The 17,526-nt window shown below is 36.3% G+C and overlaps 1 protein-coding gene across 2 annotated transcripts; it reads left to right on the forward strand.

Moving 5' to 3' along the window:
- Positions 1-6,711: 6,711 nt before the first annotated feature.
- LOC148603846 (uncharacterized) lies at positions 6,712-16,497 on the forward strand. Of its 2 annotated transcripts, none has more exons than XM_088552152.1 (8): positions 6,712-6,809; positions 9,417-9,505; positions 10,096-11,302; positions 11,625-11,927; positions 12,441-12,539; positions 12,820-13,116; positions 13,387-13,588; positions 16,357-16,497. In XM_088552152.1, the coding sequence occupies exons 2-8, from the start codon at positions 9,473-9,475 to the stop codon at positions 16,487-16,489; spliced, it is 2,274 nt and encodes a 757-aa protein (XP_088408278.1). In that variant the 5' UTR covers positions 6,712-6,809; positions 9,417-9,472; the 3' UTR covers positions 16,490-16,497. The 2 variants fall into 2 exon arrangements, with proteins under 2 accessions (XP_088408278.1, XP_088408279.1); XM_088552153.1 differs by lacking the exon at positions 6,712-6,809 and adding an exon at positions 7,420-7,756.
- Positions 16,498-17,526: the final 1,029 nt, after the last annotated feature.

Consider the following 17,526-nt stretch of genomic DNA (forward strand, 5'->3'; position numbering starts at 1 on the left):
AGCAACTCGGTTTCCACTAAAAACTGGGAGCATGGACCAGGTGCACCGGTAGGGTAAGCGTCCTCTGCTTTTCAGGAAACATCCACCGAGTTGCTCATAAAAAATCAAGTCTGGGGTAGACGAAAGAGGGAAGGAAAACTATGACATGTTGAACAAATAAGTTGTCATGATGCAGATGGATACACCGTATCGATCCACGAGTTCGTGGTGACGACCATAAAATTTCTGAAGTGATAACTTCAATCTTGTAGCAACGTAATGTTACCCTGCTCCAGAAGTCAAAATGTAAAAAAGTCTAGCGCGATACAAAAAGTCTGCGTAGTTACGGCAAGCTCTGGCATAACGTATAAGTATAAATTCCATACGCAGTTGCTGAAGGGATGTTGCCACAGATGAAAGGAACGTTAACAATTCTCCTTTCCCTTTACCATCGACCTCTAAGTATCCTTTATCTCAAGTCCTTTTGGGTAGATGCGATGTATCAAATTCCCGAAACTAGGATTGTTTAACGATAATACGTCGTCTATATAGCGGAAACTGAGATTAAAGGAACTAGCTAAACGATGGTAGCCAAAATCAATGGCAGAGAATATTAAACGAAAAGCGACTTTGAAGACTTAATTCAGTCTTTGACTCACACTTTGTTGTACATGTATCTTGGTCTTGGATTTCATTCATGTTTGTTTATCAATTGGATCGTTGTTATGGCACGGCATTTCTTTACAGCTATAATTCATACGAACATTTTTCAAACATTGAGAAACGACATTTCTCACGTCTACTTTAATCTATTTAAGCAATTCTGAAATACTGCTCTTAGAAAGTAGAGAACATCTCGGGTAGAGAAACAAGCTATGACGACTTGTCTTGTTTGTGTTTATTTTAATTGTAGATGCCAAACTAATCTTCAGTTTCAACTTTCCAGGATTAAAAAAATTGTCATACCAGAGCGTAGAATGAAAAATAATTTTGAGGGGGGATAAAAATGTGCTTTTAGCACTCCAATAACTATCGGACGGTTGCTCTCTTGCTAACATTAAACCGCTAGAATTATATCGACACTCAAAAAGGAGCTGTTTTTGCAATCATCTTGTCCATCCGTCTATCTGTCCGTCACACTCCGTAACAGATTTTTTGGCTTCTGTTGGAAGGAAATTCAATGCTTAGATATTAGGTGTAATATTGCTTTTGCATAATGATTTGTATAGTCTCCCCTTTTCATGTTCCTTATATTTTCTGTTAAGTATACGACTTAGCAATTTTATGTGATGCAAAAAGGGGGTATTCGTTGCAGAATGGCAGTGCAGGTAAAACTTCTGAATGATATAAACACGCGTGTATCAGCAACTCCTCTAAAATCGCTGAATAGAATTTGTTGAAACCTTCATAAGTTCTTTATTACATGATGCCTATGTGCACTTCCTATTTCCCCCTATATGAATGACTTTTGGGATTTCCTTGTGCAACATATGTACTTTGTTGATTAAGAAGGCCGTCTATTAATCCACAGATCTTCTAAAATTGAATAAAACTTTCAAACATTTTTTATAACATGATGCCGTATTGCACATTCTATTTTGGTTTCCATCTGAATGAATGACTTTTTGATTTCCTCTGTTTTTTTTCTAGGGAGGGGATCGGTGGTATGAACGAGTCTAGCGAACAGTTTTTTTGTTTTTGTTTTTTTTTATCTTGTGTAAAGTAAGTGTGCAGAAAAAAGGGTGTTGTACTCGTGGAGTCAGTGCAAACTTCAGAAGTTAATTAACCACTTCTACGACAATGTTTGAGCTGAAATGAACAGTGTGTCGGTCAAATGTGTCAAGATTAAAAAAGCTAATTATAGTAATGAGTGCTTTAAACATAATTGGACCCAATAAAATAAAAATTAAAATAGTTGGAATTGAATGTACAGTGATTGTTTATTGTTTAATTTGAAGTTGTGTATTGTTGTCTTTTGTAATATTATCGGTGGATCGTTATATGATATTACCGTGGAAAGGTACACAATAACACGAGCAGCGTAAATACTAGTGAAAAAATGAACTTTAAGTGCTTAAAAACATTAGAAATTTGAAGTGATGTTGACACTATGAATATTTCATATGTTTCTGGAGTATGACGGACTCAACGAACGAATTTAACAAAAGACAGCGAAGTTCTGAAGGTGAGACCCCCAAACCCGAACGTAAACAAAGTAAAATGGCTACCTGTGAATTGTCCGATTTCAATGAATTAAAAGACTCAGTACTTTCTATTGCCAAAAGTGTTAAAGAAATAAAAGATGGACAAGATAGTATGAAAAAGATGGTTGAATCAAAAATTGACAAACTAAGAAAAGATGTCCTATCAACTATTGATGATAAAATAAAAGCTCTAAAAACTGACATAGACATTGATATGGCCCGTGAATCGTCACGCATGGACACCCTCGCTAAATCTTTAGAAACACTCACTACACGTATTGATACTATACAGGGTATTGTTGACAATGTACCGGTCGATGAACATGGATTAGGCAATAACGGTCAAGCGAATACACAAAATGCTCACGGCAATCCACGTAGGCCAGATCCACTGAATGACAATGAAATCACCGTTATAGTTAAAAATGTTCCATATTCTGACGATGAAGATATAACCGAAAAAGCAAATAACATTATAAATAGTATCGGTGAAGATATATCAAATAACGTGAAAATTGTAGCAGCAGCTAGACTACGAAAGCGATTTCGTGACAAACCGGCATTGATAAAAGTCAGTTTCGAAAACTCAGATCAAAAAGTACTCGTTCTCCGAAATAAATATAAACTCAAAGAAGTTGATGAATATAAACGGGTGTTTATCCAGGGCGCGAAATCACGCATGGAGAGACTTCTTGAAACAAATGCGAGAACAATATTGAAAGAATTACCACACGGAAATTCGTACAGAATAACGGGAAGCGGACGCATTCTTAAGAAAAATGAAAACGTACCGATGGAGGCAAACGATATTCAAAACGATTCGGAATAGGTACACGGCCGGTGCAACTGGACTATTAGCATAGCTCAGCTAAATGTTTGTGGTTGGACTGAAAATAACTCTTTATTACGAAAGCAGATTGTTAAAAATGTAGATGCCGATATATTCAGTATATGCGAAACGCACTTGAAAAATGATGATAAACTAGAGATAGAAAATTATAAATGGATAGGATCGAATAGAAAAGAAATTCACAGAAACGCACCGAAAGGGTCTGGGGGTGTCGGACTTTTCGTCAAACATTGGATTAATCAGGAATATACTTCGGAAATAATAGACGCTACATACGATGGTATTCTATGTGTAAAATTTACTTCCAAAAGTACCGACCTCAGTTTCACCGTGATATCTTGTTATCTACCGCCGGAAAATTCAGTTTGGGGACGAGATTCACAAAGTTTCTTTGCGCATATCCTGTCAATCATGTACTCTTATAACGACTGTGACGCTCATATTATATGCGGAGACTTGAATGCGCGCATTGGATCCTTAAGCGACGTTTCAGAGTTTGATTCTGTACCGGAAAGGTCGTGGATTGATAAAGCAATTAATCAACATGGACATGCCTTTATAGACTTTTTGAACGAATCTAAAACGTGCGTTCTAAATGGAAGATATGATAATTCAAAAAACAATTATACGTGCATATCGGGAAAAGGAAAGTCAGTTGTCGATTATATATGCGTTCCTCATGAAGCTTTACAGACATTCATTTCGTTCGAGGTTCGCACCATACGATCGATAGTTGAAAAATACGACTTATTTGGATACCTAAATGACCGCTCGAAAGTCCCGGATCATTCTGTACTAGAAACTAAACTGAACACACAAATTAATGTCGATAGTATAAGTAAAAAATCAGGAAGTGCTTTCAAAAAACGATATAAACTGAAGGTGATTCCGAACGATTTTTTCGCCTCTGATATATCGAAACAAGCAATACAAACACTTATAACACGTATTGAACGGACCCGTGAAACACAAAGCAACATAGATGGAATATATACGGATTTGTGCGATACTATCTTAAAGGAGATGGATGATACAATTCCTTGCTTTGCACCAAGTAACAAAACGAAAAAACGTTCCCGAAATCATAAACCATACTGGAATGAAGAACTATCGACTCTTTGGAAAGACATGCACTTTAAAGAGCGATCATTCTTAAAATGTACGGGAAATACAAATTCGAAACGATTAAAACGGCTCCAATTCCAAAGTGCACAAAAACTATTTGATCGTAGATTGAGATTTTATGAAAGACGGCACCGAAATGCGTTCTGTGAGGAACTTGAAACAATGACAACAAAAAACCCTAACGAATTCTGGGCTAAAATACGTAATATGGGACCACGAAAACAATCCGAAATACCCATGGAAGTTTATGACGATGAACGAAATATTCTTAATGACGAAAATGAAGTTTGCGAAAAATGGAAATCCGAATTTGAAAAAATGTACAACAACACTAATGCAAATCAGGATTTTGATAATGAATTTTATAGACAATCGCTACAGCATAAAAATCTACTAGAAAACAACATGTTAGATCCGTTATATCAATGTAACGAAGAATTAAATTCCAATATTACTATTGAAGAGGTCTCTGTAGTGATTAAAGCCACGAAAAATGGAAAAGCTACTGGTTTGGATAAAATACCATACGAAGTTCTTAAATCGCCGAACATCTTACCAATTCTACTATCTCTTTTTCAATGGATATTTGATACAAGTTTGATACCATCTTTATGGAGAAAGGCAATATTGTTTCCCATCCTGAAAGACATGTCCTCCGATAAGCGAGAACCATTGAATTATAGAGGAGTGTGTCTACAGTCATGTATATCTAAACTGTTTAGCTCTTTTATGAACAATCGTCTAACTTCCTATTTAGAGGATAATGATTTACTTGCAGACGAGCAAAATGGATTCCGCCGACAAAGATCATGTGAGGACCATGTTTTTACACTGAACAGTATAATTCGAAATAACCAAAATATAATAGCAACTTTCGTAGACCTGAAGAAAGCGTTCGATTTCGTAGACCGTGATATGCTCCTTTATAAATTACTCTTAAAGAATATCGATGGTAAACTTTATAACTCTGTGAAAAGTATATATTCATTGACTTCAGCAAGCATACGAATAAACAATACTATGACAGACTGGTTCACGTGCTATTCAGGAGTTAAGCAAGGTGATAATTTGTCCCCGACTCTATTCTCGATATTCATAAATGACTTGGTTCAGGAAATAAATAACCTAGAGTTGGGTATCGATATCCATTCAAAAAAACTTTCACTGTTATTGTATGCCGACGACATAGTTATGTTTGCGACTAACGAGAATGACATGCAGCTTATGCTGAATACTCTTCACAACTGGTGTAAAAAGTGGCGAGTTCTCATTAACACGGACAAATCTAAAGTCGTTCATTTTCGATCGGGACGAAGACCAAGAACATCCTTCCAGTTTAAAATTGGTGATAATATGCTACAAATAACAGAACAATATAAGTATCTAGGCGTGATATTTCATGAAAAGAAAACATTCGAGTCAAATGCCGATAATCTTGCTAAGGCTGGAGGTCGTGCCCTCGGGGCCCTAATCTCAAAAGTGCACGGGCTAAAGGACTGTGGAGTTAGTACTTTTCAAAAACTGTTCTACTCATGTGTGGCTCCGATTATTGACTATAATGCTGCTATATGGGGATTTAAAGGTTTCAACTGTATTGACAATGTTCAAAATAAAGCAATCAGATACTTCTTAGGAGTACACAAGTTCGCACCTAAATCGGCAATAATCGGAGATATGGGTTGGTTACCATCACGACATAGACATTTTCAACATATGGTTAGATACTGGAATAGACTTATGAAAATGCCTGACGACAGATTATGTAAACAAGTGTTTCTGTGGGACTATAACAGATGTAACAATAACTGGTCCTCAGATTTAAAGTCTGTGATGAATGACATTGGACTCAATCATCAATTTAGTAATAAACTCGTATGTGATCTTAACACCGTAAATGACTCTCTTGTTGAAAAGTACGCACATGAGTGGTTTGATATGAATGAAAACTCACCAAAGTTGAGGACTTACAAAACGTTTAAATCGTTCTTCCAAATTGAACCATACGTCAAAATGAACTTATCGAAATCTGAGAGATCTATGATGGCACAGTTCAGATGTGGAATTCTCCCTTTGAGGATCGAAACAGGCCGCTATGTAGGTGAACCCAAACATCAAAGAATATGTCGTTTGTGTGACACTGACAATGTAATTGAAGATGAAATACACTTTTTGACCGAATGTTGTTTCTACAATGATATCAGAACTGAGCTTGTCAATAACATAAATGGACTTGATACTTTCAAAACCTTACCAAAATGTGAACAGTTAATTCAACTTGTGAAATATTTTCCCAGACAAACTTCAAATTTTATTTTAAAAGCTTATTGTAAGCGTAGACAGTTCATTTACTCAAAATGATTTTTTTTTCTGTTGTTTTACTTTGCTTGAAATTGTATATAGATAAAGCTAATTTAAGTGACTTATAGGTCCAGTGGGCCGGGTGTATCTTATTTCATGTTAAAATTATTGTTTGTTAGTTTGATTTTGTACACATGTCACTATAATAAATAATTACTTACTATATGCCTAGTGAACACTGACAGGTACTCGTTAACAAAACGTGAGGCCGATTGTGTAATTAAAAAAAAATTCATTTTAATATTTCACATTGTATAGTAAAGGAATTTAAAAGAAGCATACATAAAGTTGAGGTAAGACTGATTCATTTAAAAAAACAAAACAAAACAAAACAAAATAAAACAAAACAAAACAAAACAACAAAAAACAACAACAAAAACATGCATCAAGTGTTCATATATATCCAAACAAACACATGTCAACGTATTAGATACATGTACCGAAAAGCGATTGGTAATACTCTCCTTCGTCGAATCAAGTATTTTATATGACAAGGATAACTACGGATAGTCGACGACATAATTGTACATGTTTTGTATAGGAGTCGTCGAGGATAGGACACGAGTTAAGAGACTTTCTCCCATTCATAGGCTTCATTCACACCGCACGAGCGAGAGATTACAATTTTGTAACTTCCCGCCACGTGCCGGGAACTTAAAATGTCGCGTGAAGACTCCCACGCTTACCATGTTTACAGTTGTTATTCATATTGTTGATCAATTAAATATTTGTTGATTTACGAATGTTATGCATATTTTAAAAGATTAGTTGGTAGTTTATCAACTAATCGTAATGGTAGTGATATCGATGACGCAATGACTTGATGACTGGAGGAAGGTCCTTGATGACGTAGTTGATGCTGGGAGAATTTAGGGTGTTGCTTTATTCAATTTTTATGGTTTCATTCATGGGAGAAACAGATTCTCCCTCATTTCTCTCGGGGATTAAAGGATTCTCCACTCTCGACAGTTAATTTTTAGATTTTAACTATCTCGACTGGAGAAATCTAGTAATCCCGTCGAGACTGAAGAATCTATATTTCTCCTATTCTAAGCCAATGAATAAAAATGCACGTGACTTTTTAATGACCAGGTGGTAATTAAATTTCTGCGAGAGTTTCCCGCAATTTTACAATGCCGAGTTTTCTACAGATTTCATAGGAGATTTATTTATCTCGAGTGGAGAAACTTGCAACCTCCATGAGACTGAAGGAGAATTTATACGTCCACGTAGAAACCAGGTAAATCCATTAATATGGGTGGCTCACAGTAAATTTTTTCACATAAATTTTCTTTTCCAGTAAAATGTTGTACACCTTATGATGTTAGAAAGAACAGGGATATTTCTGTACTGAAGACCGATTTATTTCCAAAAACATACATCAAATATTTATATTTATACAAGCAAACACATGTCAACGAATTAGATGCCGAAAAGCGATTGTGGTATATACTCTCCTTCGTCGAATCAAGTATTTTATATGACAAGGATAACTGCGGATAGTCGATGACATAATTGTACGCGTTTTGTTTAGGAGTCGTCAAGGATAGGACACAAGTTAAGAGACTTTCTGCCCCGTGCAGGTCCGGGTGTTAAAAGAATAGGCCTGCAGCAGCGCTAAGCTTGTCGTATAAGGCGACTAAATAGTGCTCAGAAACCTAGCCGGGGGCTAGGCGCTCTGCCCACAGAGCAACTGGGATGTGTGCCCCAGGTGGTGGAATGGGGTACTCCTGGCGTGTTACATGCTGGGGTTGTCAGGCTATAATACGGAAAACCTGACCGCAGGCCATAGTGGTGCGCCGTGTTGGGAAAGATGCCACGTTCCTCGCACGTTAAAGAACCCTGCTGTGGTATTCGATAGGAGTAGGAACCTTTGCGCTCCGCCGCGGGAGGCTAAATTGCCCGACCTTACCCATCCCCCCTTTTTCCAGTGGCAATCAAAATTTGTCGATCCTATTGTCCTTGTGTCCCATCCTTTTTTTTTTTTTCATTTCATGTTCATTTTATCATCCATTTCATGTTCATCGTCTGAATATAGCTGAAATATTGCTGCTCGGACGTTAAACCCCAACAAACAAGAGACTTTCTCCTATTCTAAGCCGGTGAATAAAAATGCACGAGACTTCTTAACCACCGGGCGGTGATTAAATTTCTGTGATAGTTTTCCCGCCATTTTTCATTTCTGAGTTGTCTACAGATTTCATAGGAGAAACAAATTCTCCTCCAGTGTTCTCGGGGATTACAAGATTTCTCTACTCGAGATAGGTAAATTTCAGATTTATTTATCTCAAGTGGAGAAATCTTGTAATCCCCTTGAGACTGAAGTGGAATGTACATGTATATGTCCACGTAGAAACCAGGCATATCCATTAATATGGGTGGCACACAGTAAATTTTATCACATAAATTTTATTTTTCAATAAAATGTTGAACACCCTATGATGTTAGAAAGAACACGGATATTTCTGTACTGAAAATTGGTGACTCAGAATAAAAGTTCAAAATTTCGTTACAAATCAACTAAATTATAAACAAAGCAAAGACTTACCAGTACATCTAGTTCTCTTTGTTTTATATGTTCTAGTGCTTTCTATATAATAATTTTGTTCATACTACTTCATTTATTTCTTAGAAAAATGTGATCTCTAATGGATGAAATGGTTTTCAAAACAAAATTTGACATGTGCCACCAACTGCCTGGGTCTTCCATGGACACCCTCATAAAACGTTGCTGCATCGTCTATATTATGAAAACACATGACCACGCGCACATGACGGGAGTCGGAGGTATCATTCATTGCCTAGATGGATTAGTACACGTTTTTATTTGTGCTTTCTTTCTTTCTTTCTTTCTTTTTTGCTTGTTTGTTTGTTATTTTTTATTATTATTTCTAATTCAGATTATATGTGTACGATGATTAATATTAGATAAAAAGTGAAGACAACCGGTCATAATATGACTACCATGGCAACAAAAACAAATACCAAGGTAACGGTACTGTCAAAAATTGAATATATATAATAATAGTATCAGAAAATATAAACAAAGAAAACATATAGAAGAATCATCAAAAAGACAACTATACTTACTGCTACAGCCTGGTGTGAGGGTTTTCTCGTTCACTGAAGACCAATGAGTGACCTTGAGTTGACATTTCCATCTCGGTGGGGTTTTTGTTTCTATGACATATTCAGCAAACCTATTTTCTTTACATTTCAATGTACTGTATCTACATTTCTTTAAACCTAACGTGCAAAATCTTGAAATGTAATTTTGATACATTGCATGCTATAGAAAATCAAGAAAACTCTAGAAGCCAACAGGAACCCCTAATAGAACTGTTATTGACAACATGGACGTCTATAGCGAGATCTCTTGAACATTTAACTAAAATATGAATATTCTGTTCTTGGTATTTTGTGATTTTTTTCAAACTACCTGTTTCGCGATTGTATTAAACGGTTTAATACACAAAAAAACGTAATATTTCAAACAAACAACAGTCAAAGAAAAACAATTTTCTGCAAATTAAAAGTCATCTTCCCACTATGATTAGAATTTAGGTTTTTATTTCAAAGGTTCCAAAGCCAGCTTATAGTAAGACGGAACCACACCCTTCTAAACCATTACAAAAAGGCAACACGAACAGTGACAATAAATCACGGACTGAAAACAGTACGACTCTGTCTAAAAATCCACAGAACCACGGACAAAACATGCAGAAACAAGGAAAGCCCGGTAACCAAGTCAGGAAAGGTGAAACCATTTTATCTCAGTCGGTGAATCTTTCTAGAAGTAATCAAAGAGGAAACAAACCAAACAGTTTATCAAAATCGGTGCCAAATGGAGTAAGTCAACTGAAAGGACAACAAAATACATCCAAAACGAAGCAAAATCAACCCAAGCAAACAGAGATAAGCAACAATTTACCAAAATCAGTCAACTCTATACCCAAAAATGATCAAAGGAGCTCAAGACATGCTAATCCCGTCGTATCTAAATCGTCACCCAGTGCTGTCAACCAAATAAAAGCACATACGCAACAAAAACAAGAAGTCCGACTGAATAAGCCACAGTCGGATGGGCAATTGACTAAAATAACAACTGTTCAAAGGCCAGGACCTCAACAAACTGGTCTGAAGTCAACACAACAGACGGGACAGAAAATAGGACATCAGTCCAAACAACAAATAGGAAATATTGTTGAAAATACGAGTATACCAAAACAAGGACTGTCAACGTCCAAGCAACAGAACAATAGAAATAATAAACAATTTGGACAAAAGCAGCAACAAACCATTTCAAAAGAAGCAGGACAAATTGGACAAAAACCTGGATATCAAGTTAATGGCAATACAAAGCAACTTTTAAAAGATAAAATTAACAGAACTCAGCAAAATATAGCAAAACCCCTGCAAAATGTTCAATCAAAAGGACAAAGTTTGGGGAATCAACAATTAAATACACAAACGGGTCAAAGGTCATTGCAAGCAAAAGGACTTTTAAACCAGAATACAGGAGACCAAAATACAAATGCTCAACCCGCTACAGCACAGAAGAATCAAATAGGGCGACAGGGTATAGTGAAACAACCAAATCAACAAAAAAATTCACAAACAATTGATGGAAAGGCAACAATCATTCAGGCAAATGGGAACGAGAGATATCAGAACAATGCAGACACAATAAGTGGATTGAGAGGCGGAGCAAATTCCACAATACAGAGGCAGGGTCTACAGACAAAGGGTGAACAACAAAAACGAAGTATAAAAAGAGGACCTGGAGGTAAGAATTAAATACTGAGGTAGGGAAATAAGATTTCGTGTCTGCTATAGTCAAGATTGGGATGTTTGATTTTTTCTATTCAATCAATATACTTATATACAAATGTATGTAACTGCAATATACCAAAAGTTCATGTAAATTTTTTCTAACATGAATATTGTTTCGTTCTACACCATGTACTCGTGGCTCCGTGTTGATAATTGCGACTTCCGACTGAGGAGACAATGTTTGGATGAACTGATGTTTATGTTTACAGAGAGTATAGTAATGGTAAATAAAACCAACAAAACAGCTGATACAAACTTAACATTCGTATTTTCAGATAAAGACAAAAAGAGGAAAAAACAAATGCAACGTAAAGTTCCAGAGATGCCAAAAATCATCGAAAATCCGGCAGGTGTCACCTCTATCACTTTACCGGAATTACAGCTGTTGCTAGATGAAATAGAAGAGATGAAAGGCGATAAGGAGTACGATGGACTGACAGGGTTCTTATCTCAGCTACTGCAGAAAGTGCAAAATTGGGACTCTGGAAATTACACAAGAACGGAAATTGAATTATTTGTTCGTCAGTTTCAAGATTTTAATGAAGGATTCCATTACAGAATGGATCAGAAACCAAGAGGTAAAAAACTAGCTTCGTCCAATCGGACAAAGACATTTTGTGGATTAAAAGGAGAAAATGTATCAAAATAAAGTTTGCAAAGGCGATGTGCAAGAAATTTCTAGTAAACATGTAATAAAATCACAAAATCTATCATGTCCAGAGGTCCTCGATTCAAATATTTACCTTCAGACAATTTTTATAATGAACAGGGGGAGGGAGGTTGGATTTTTATTTGAAAAAAAAATATAATCCAGATTTGAGCAAAATCATTTTTCACTCAGCCATGGACAGAAAAAAATATGATTCAATATTTCCCACCATTATTTTACAATGTAGATTTTCAAATGTGTTTTTTTTTAACTCCGGCAGCTATTGAAAAAAAAATATATTTATTTTCGCGCTTAGGCAAAAAAAATTCTAACTCAACATAAATTCTCAGTCCCCCTATTCGAGAGGATAATAGTTTGTGCCTTATAGCCATTTGACATTTTGTTCATCCTAGTATGCTATTTTTGCATTGAAATTTAATAGGTCATGCATTGATACTGACTAACTACAAGTTTTACAAAGTACCAGGAGACCCATGGAGCTATGATTTCAGTGACAGACCTGGAGCAGAAATCGATGCAGGTATAATTCTCTGAGAATGTATTTTAATTTATCGGTATCGGTACTAGCACACGAACGTACTGTAAAGTAAGGCCGATATCATGATTTTACCAATAGCATTCTAATTTACTAGTATCTAAATTTCTGATTTATGAATGAATTTCAAGATCCATCTTGTCGGTATTAAAGAGAACAAAAGATTAAACATTGCATTATAAATGTAGAATGATAATTTGATATCCCGAATCTGAGATATATAGTAAAAACAATCGACATAAGAATTTTCATATTTTTATTTCAGACAAAATGGAATCGCTACTGAAAGAAATGGGATACCTTGTAACCAGGCGAGACAACATTAAACATTGGGAAATGGAATGGGAACTGAAGTCGATGGCTGAACTAGACCACCGAAAGTTCGACAGTTTTATTTGCATCATGTCTAGTCATGGTACTATCAATCAGGTCTATGGTTGTGACGGACTGCGCATCCTGTTAAATAAACAAATACGCATGTTCAAAGGAGAAAAATGTTCCAGTTTGGCGGGGAAACCGAAGTTGTTTTTCTTGCAGTCTTGCCAGGCTGAAGAAAAAGAAGGTATTTTACTAACTAGGTGTATAAAAGAGAGTAATTTACGTCAATATTTTCATTCAACAAATTTGCCTTGGGATTTTCTTCATGCGTGATATGAATGAAGCAACGGGTTTTTCCCTGTACACAAAAAAGCAAAAGCAAAAACAAAACAAAACAAAGAAATACTCAACAAAATTAATCGTAGTTGAGATCAAATTAACCTATATTTACATGTATACATGTCAAAATGTCTTCCATATATTATATCTTAAGTTTCTATACTTGTTACTGTAGAACAGATACCACGGACAGAAAGCACTGTGCCTGACTCAAAACCTAAGCCTGGTGAGTTGGAGAAAAGTCGGTTCCTGATAAATGATGTCGATTTCCTTGTCGGTTATTCAACATTGCCTGGACACCTTAGTTACCGCCATGAACAGACAGGATCTTGGTACCTAAATGCACTTCACGATAATATTAAAGAAAATGGGGATAAGTTAGTATAAATACCATTATAGTAACCATAGCGACTTGACTGTCAATGACACAGGGGCTTGCTCCCACTATCGAATGTGCAGCCCCAGTACTATATACTTGTATACTAGTGGGGCTGCACAAGTTCCACATACTCGTTAAATCTAAGCGTTCTTCGGCACTCGAGATCATATTTTGGTTATTCACTCTTTCCAATCAATAATATCATTTTAGTAAATAACCAATCTGAACTCCAATAAAAACATGGGAGCATGGACCTGCCTCCTCTGTAAATCTAGAAATACCCACCGAGTTGCTAATAAAATATCACGTCCGGGGTAGACAAAAGAGTGACGGAAAGCTATGACACGATGACCAAAACATGAAAACAGAAACGTCTTCACCGGAAGAATATGACTTCTTGTTAAGTACACTGTTTTTACAAGTCGGGCTGGATAAGGTCAGATCAAACCAAAGCCAGAAAGAACTAAGTAGCAGTCTTTCTAAAAATCAGACAAGAGATGATTCGTGCATGTCAAAAACCTACTGAATTCAGTTTTTATTTCCTGCCCAGACTGATAACTTATAACATATCTAAGTTTTCATTTGCCATTGGCTGTTGCACTTTCGAGATAAAAACTATATAGATTGTAAATGACATTGGCACTTTGGTTTCATTTGGTTGATTTTAATGGGAGATAAATGTATGATTGTTTAAATAGTGCAGATCTGAATGCAGAAATGATAAGCTTTATGCGAAAGTATAGAATATGAAGACAACAAAAGCTTCGTTTGTTTGAATCACTTTACCTTTGGCAGCGTCTGATTTTTATGAGGATTGGTACTTTAAATTTTCTGAATCAATTTTTTTCAAAACTTGTATTAGTTCAGAATGATATAATGATCTTAACGCCGAATTAATGTGAACGCATTAGGGAGCAACCATTTTACGGGTAGGGGTTAAATTTGTAATACAGTCCTAGGTTAGAAAATCCGGGTTAAGCAATTGGGAATAAAAAACAAAGACAAAATACAGCACGAGATTTATATAGAAAACACAGGACAGAAAAAACGTAGTTCTCTAAACCGAAATAAAATGGCTGCTCCCTAAAAAAAGTAAAAACAACGTTTTAACGTCATACACTACTTACATCACACGGTTCAGAATGTGGGACTTTATAATCCTATTTAGCCTATTTTTTGACATTGAATACCGTTAATAATCAATGACCTTCAGGTAACAGCAATCTCTGACAAATTTGACCTCGTGTTAATTCAAACTGCGTGATTTTTCAAATACGCATTATAATATTTTTTATCCTTTCTAATTCATGGCCAAGGTTTATACTTTTGCTTCTTTTTGTTTTTGTTTTTGTTTTTTTTTTTTTGCAGCTAATAATTTTTATTGATGCCCCTTGGTCACCAAATGGCGTATCACATCAGATGCTCGAATGTAAAGGATGTCAATCATTATTTAAAACCTACAAGTTACATGTAACTTTATCCCTTTAAAGTGTTATTACTATTTTATTATTATTATTATTATTATTATTATTATTATTATTATTAATTGTATCGTTTCATTTTTTTTTCAACTCACACCTTGGGAGTTAATTATTACATGTAACTGACTCAATATCGATAAGTTTCACAAAAACCTAATTTGGGGATAGCTGCGATATAAATATCACCATACACATGTACATGTAACAGTTATGTACGTTGGTGACGATTACCTGACTATCTTTAACACTGAGACTTGTTCCCGACATGGGGTCGACTTATTTTAGGGTCTTTGCCTATATCACTCGGCTATTTATTGTTAGCACTTTAAGAATATTTTGAAAATCAATATTATACATCATACACCATATATATCGTATGGAAGCTTTGGTTGCTATGTTGTTTACGTTATGGTTACACGTTGAATCTTTATGGCTTTCTGTTTCTATTACATGTATAGGATTGAACAGCTATTTTCGGTCGTTCATGCATGTATGAACGGATCTCGGAGCTCCCAAACTCAATGAACAGCGGAGATGTAATGTTTGGGAGTGGAGAAATCCGTTCATACATGTATGAACAACCGAAAATAGCTGTTCAATCCTTATAGTTCTATACGACAGTCAAAGTTACTCTCTGAGAGCCTCAATCGTTTATATTGATACACTGTGTTTATGTTTACGCTTCAATACACACGCATTCCCCTCCACACTCTGCACGACAGCGAAGGTAATAGTTGGCATTGAAAAATACGAGATGTAAACAATTCAACAGGAATAAAATTATTAAGGAAATACAACAAGAAAGAACAACAAGGTTTTTTTAAGGGTTCAGTCAGACTCAGTTATAAGTTTCTTTCCCCGAGCTGAGAATTAATCTCTGTAAACAAACTTGACCGGTAAAATCAATGTGCATGTAATAAACTAATAAACTATTCTTACGGCTATATTATGCCGTTCAGTGTGTTGCCACCGTCTTTCGAACTGCATGACCGCCATATTGGTTTCAAGTTGACTGGCATGTATGAACGATCTGGCGAAGTTCATGCATGTACGAACTTTCTGGTAACGACATTCTCGACCAATCAAAAACGGCTATAAGCATGAAGAATCTCATGACCAGAATTATTGTAAAATGTATGTATATCCTAGACAGCCTATCCACAGTCCCTGACGTTATGTTATATGACTCCACAGATGTATTCCATCATGATTATAGAATAAAACTACTTTTCTTTTTTTTTATTTTGTGTGATCGTAAAACTTTTCTTCACACTATATGTTTCAGGTACGACATCGTGACTGTACTGGAGGATGTGAATTTCGATGTTAGCAGTAAGACGGAACAATACAACTATCTTAATTCAAGCCAGGTCTCTATGTTTTCTTCGACACTGAGAGGTCCTGTCTTCTTCCACTGATGTTCGACACAGCGAGGCGTCTGGTGCTGTGATACCCTCTCTATTTAATCTATTTCAAGTGATATTAGAAACTGAGAGGCCCTGTCATTGTCTTCTGATATTTTGCCCTGAGAGGCCCCGTCTTTTTGAACTAATATCTGATACTGAGAGGCCCTGTCTTCCTCAAGCGATATTCGACTCGGAGAGGCCCTGTCTTCTTCCACTGATGTCTGATACCGAGAGACACTGTCTTCCTCAAGTGATGTTCGACACGGAGAGGCCCTGTCTTCTTCCACTGATGTCTGATACTGAGAGACCCTGTCTTCCTCAAGCGATATTCGACTCGGAGAGGCCCTGTCTTCTTCCACTGATGTCTGATACCGAGAGACACTGTCTTCCTCAAGTGATGTTCGACACGGAGAGGTCATGTCTTCTTCCACTGATGTCTGATGCCGAGAGACCCTGTCTTCCTCAAGTGATGTTCGCACTGATGTCTGATACCGAGAGACAATGTCTTCCTCAAGTGATGTTCGACACGGAGAGGTCATGTCTTCCTACACCGATGTCTGATACTAATAGACATGTCTTCTTCCATTGATGTCAAATACTGAAAGGTCCTGTCTTCCTCAAGTGGTATTCGACACGGAGAGTTCCCGTTTCTTCCTATGTTGTCTTATACTGAGAGACCCTGTCATCCACAAGTGATGTTCGACACGGAGAGATGCCGTCTTTTTCCACTGATGTCTAATACCGAGAGATCTGGCCTTCCTCTAGTGATGTTCGACACTAAGTAGCCCTGTCTTCTCCACTGATGTCTAATACTGAGAAACCCGTCTTCTTCATCTGTTGTTCGTCTTGCAAAAAAGAAATACTCTTTTTTCTTTTGACTTTATTTTTAACACAGAACTTTTTTCTCAAATGTCAACAGTTAGATTATTCAATATGACTGTTGAAAAGACTAAAATGTTTTTAGATTTTCAGAGAAGAGAGCAAATAACAAGAAATCTATTCATATTTGGTTCTTCATTGTGTCCTCTCTCCGTCTGAACTATTATCTA

The sequence above is a fragment of the Perna viridis genome, chromosome 11, assembly GCF_037379345.1.
Source record: "Perna viridis isolate PV_CMFRI_1.1 ecotype Kerala chromosome 11, ASM3737934v1, whole genome shotgun sequence".
In the NCBI taxonomy this organism is placed as follows: Eukaryota; Metazoa; Mollusca; class Bivalvia; order Mytilida; family Mytilidae; genus Perna; species Perna viridis.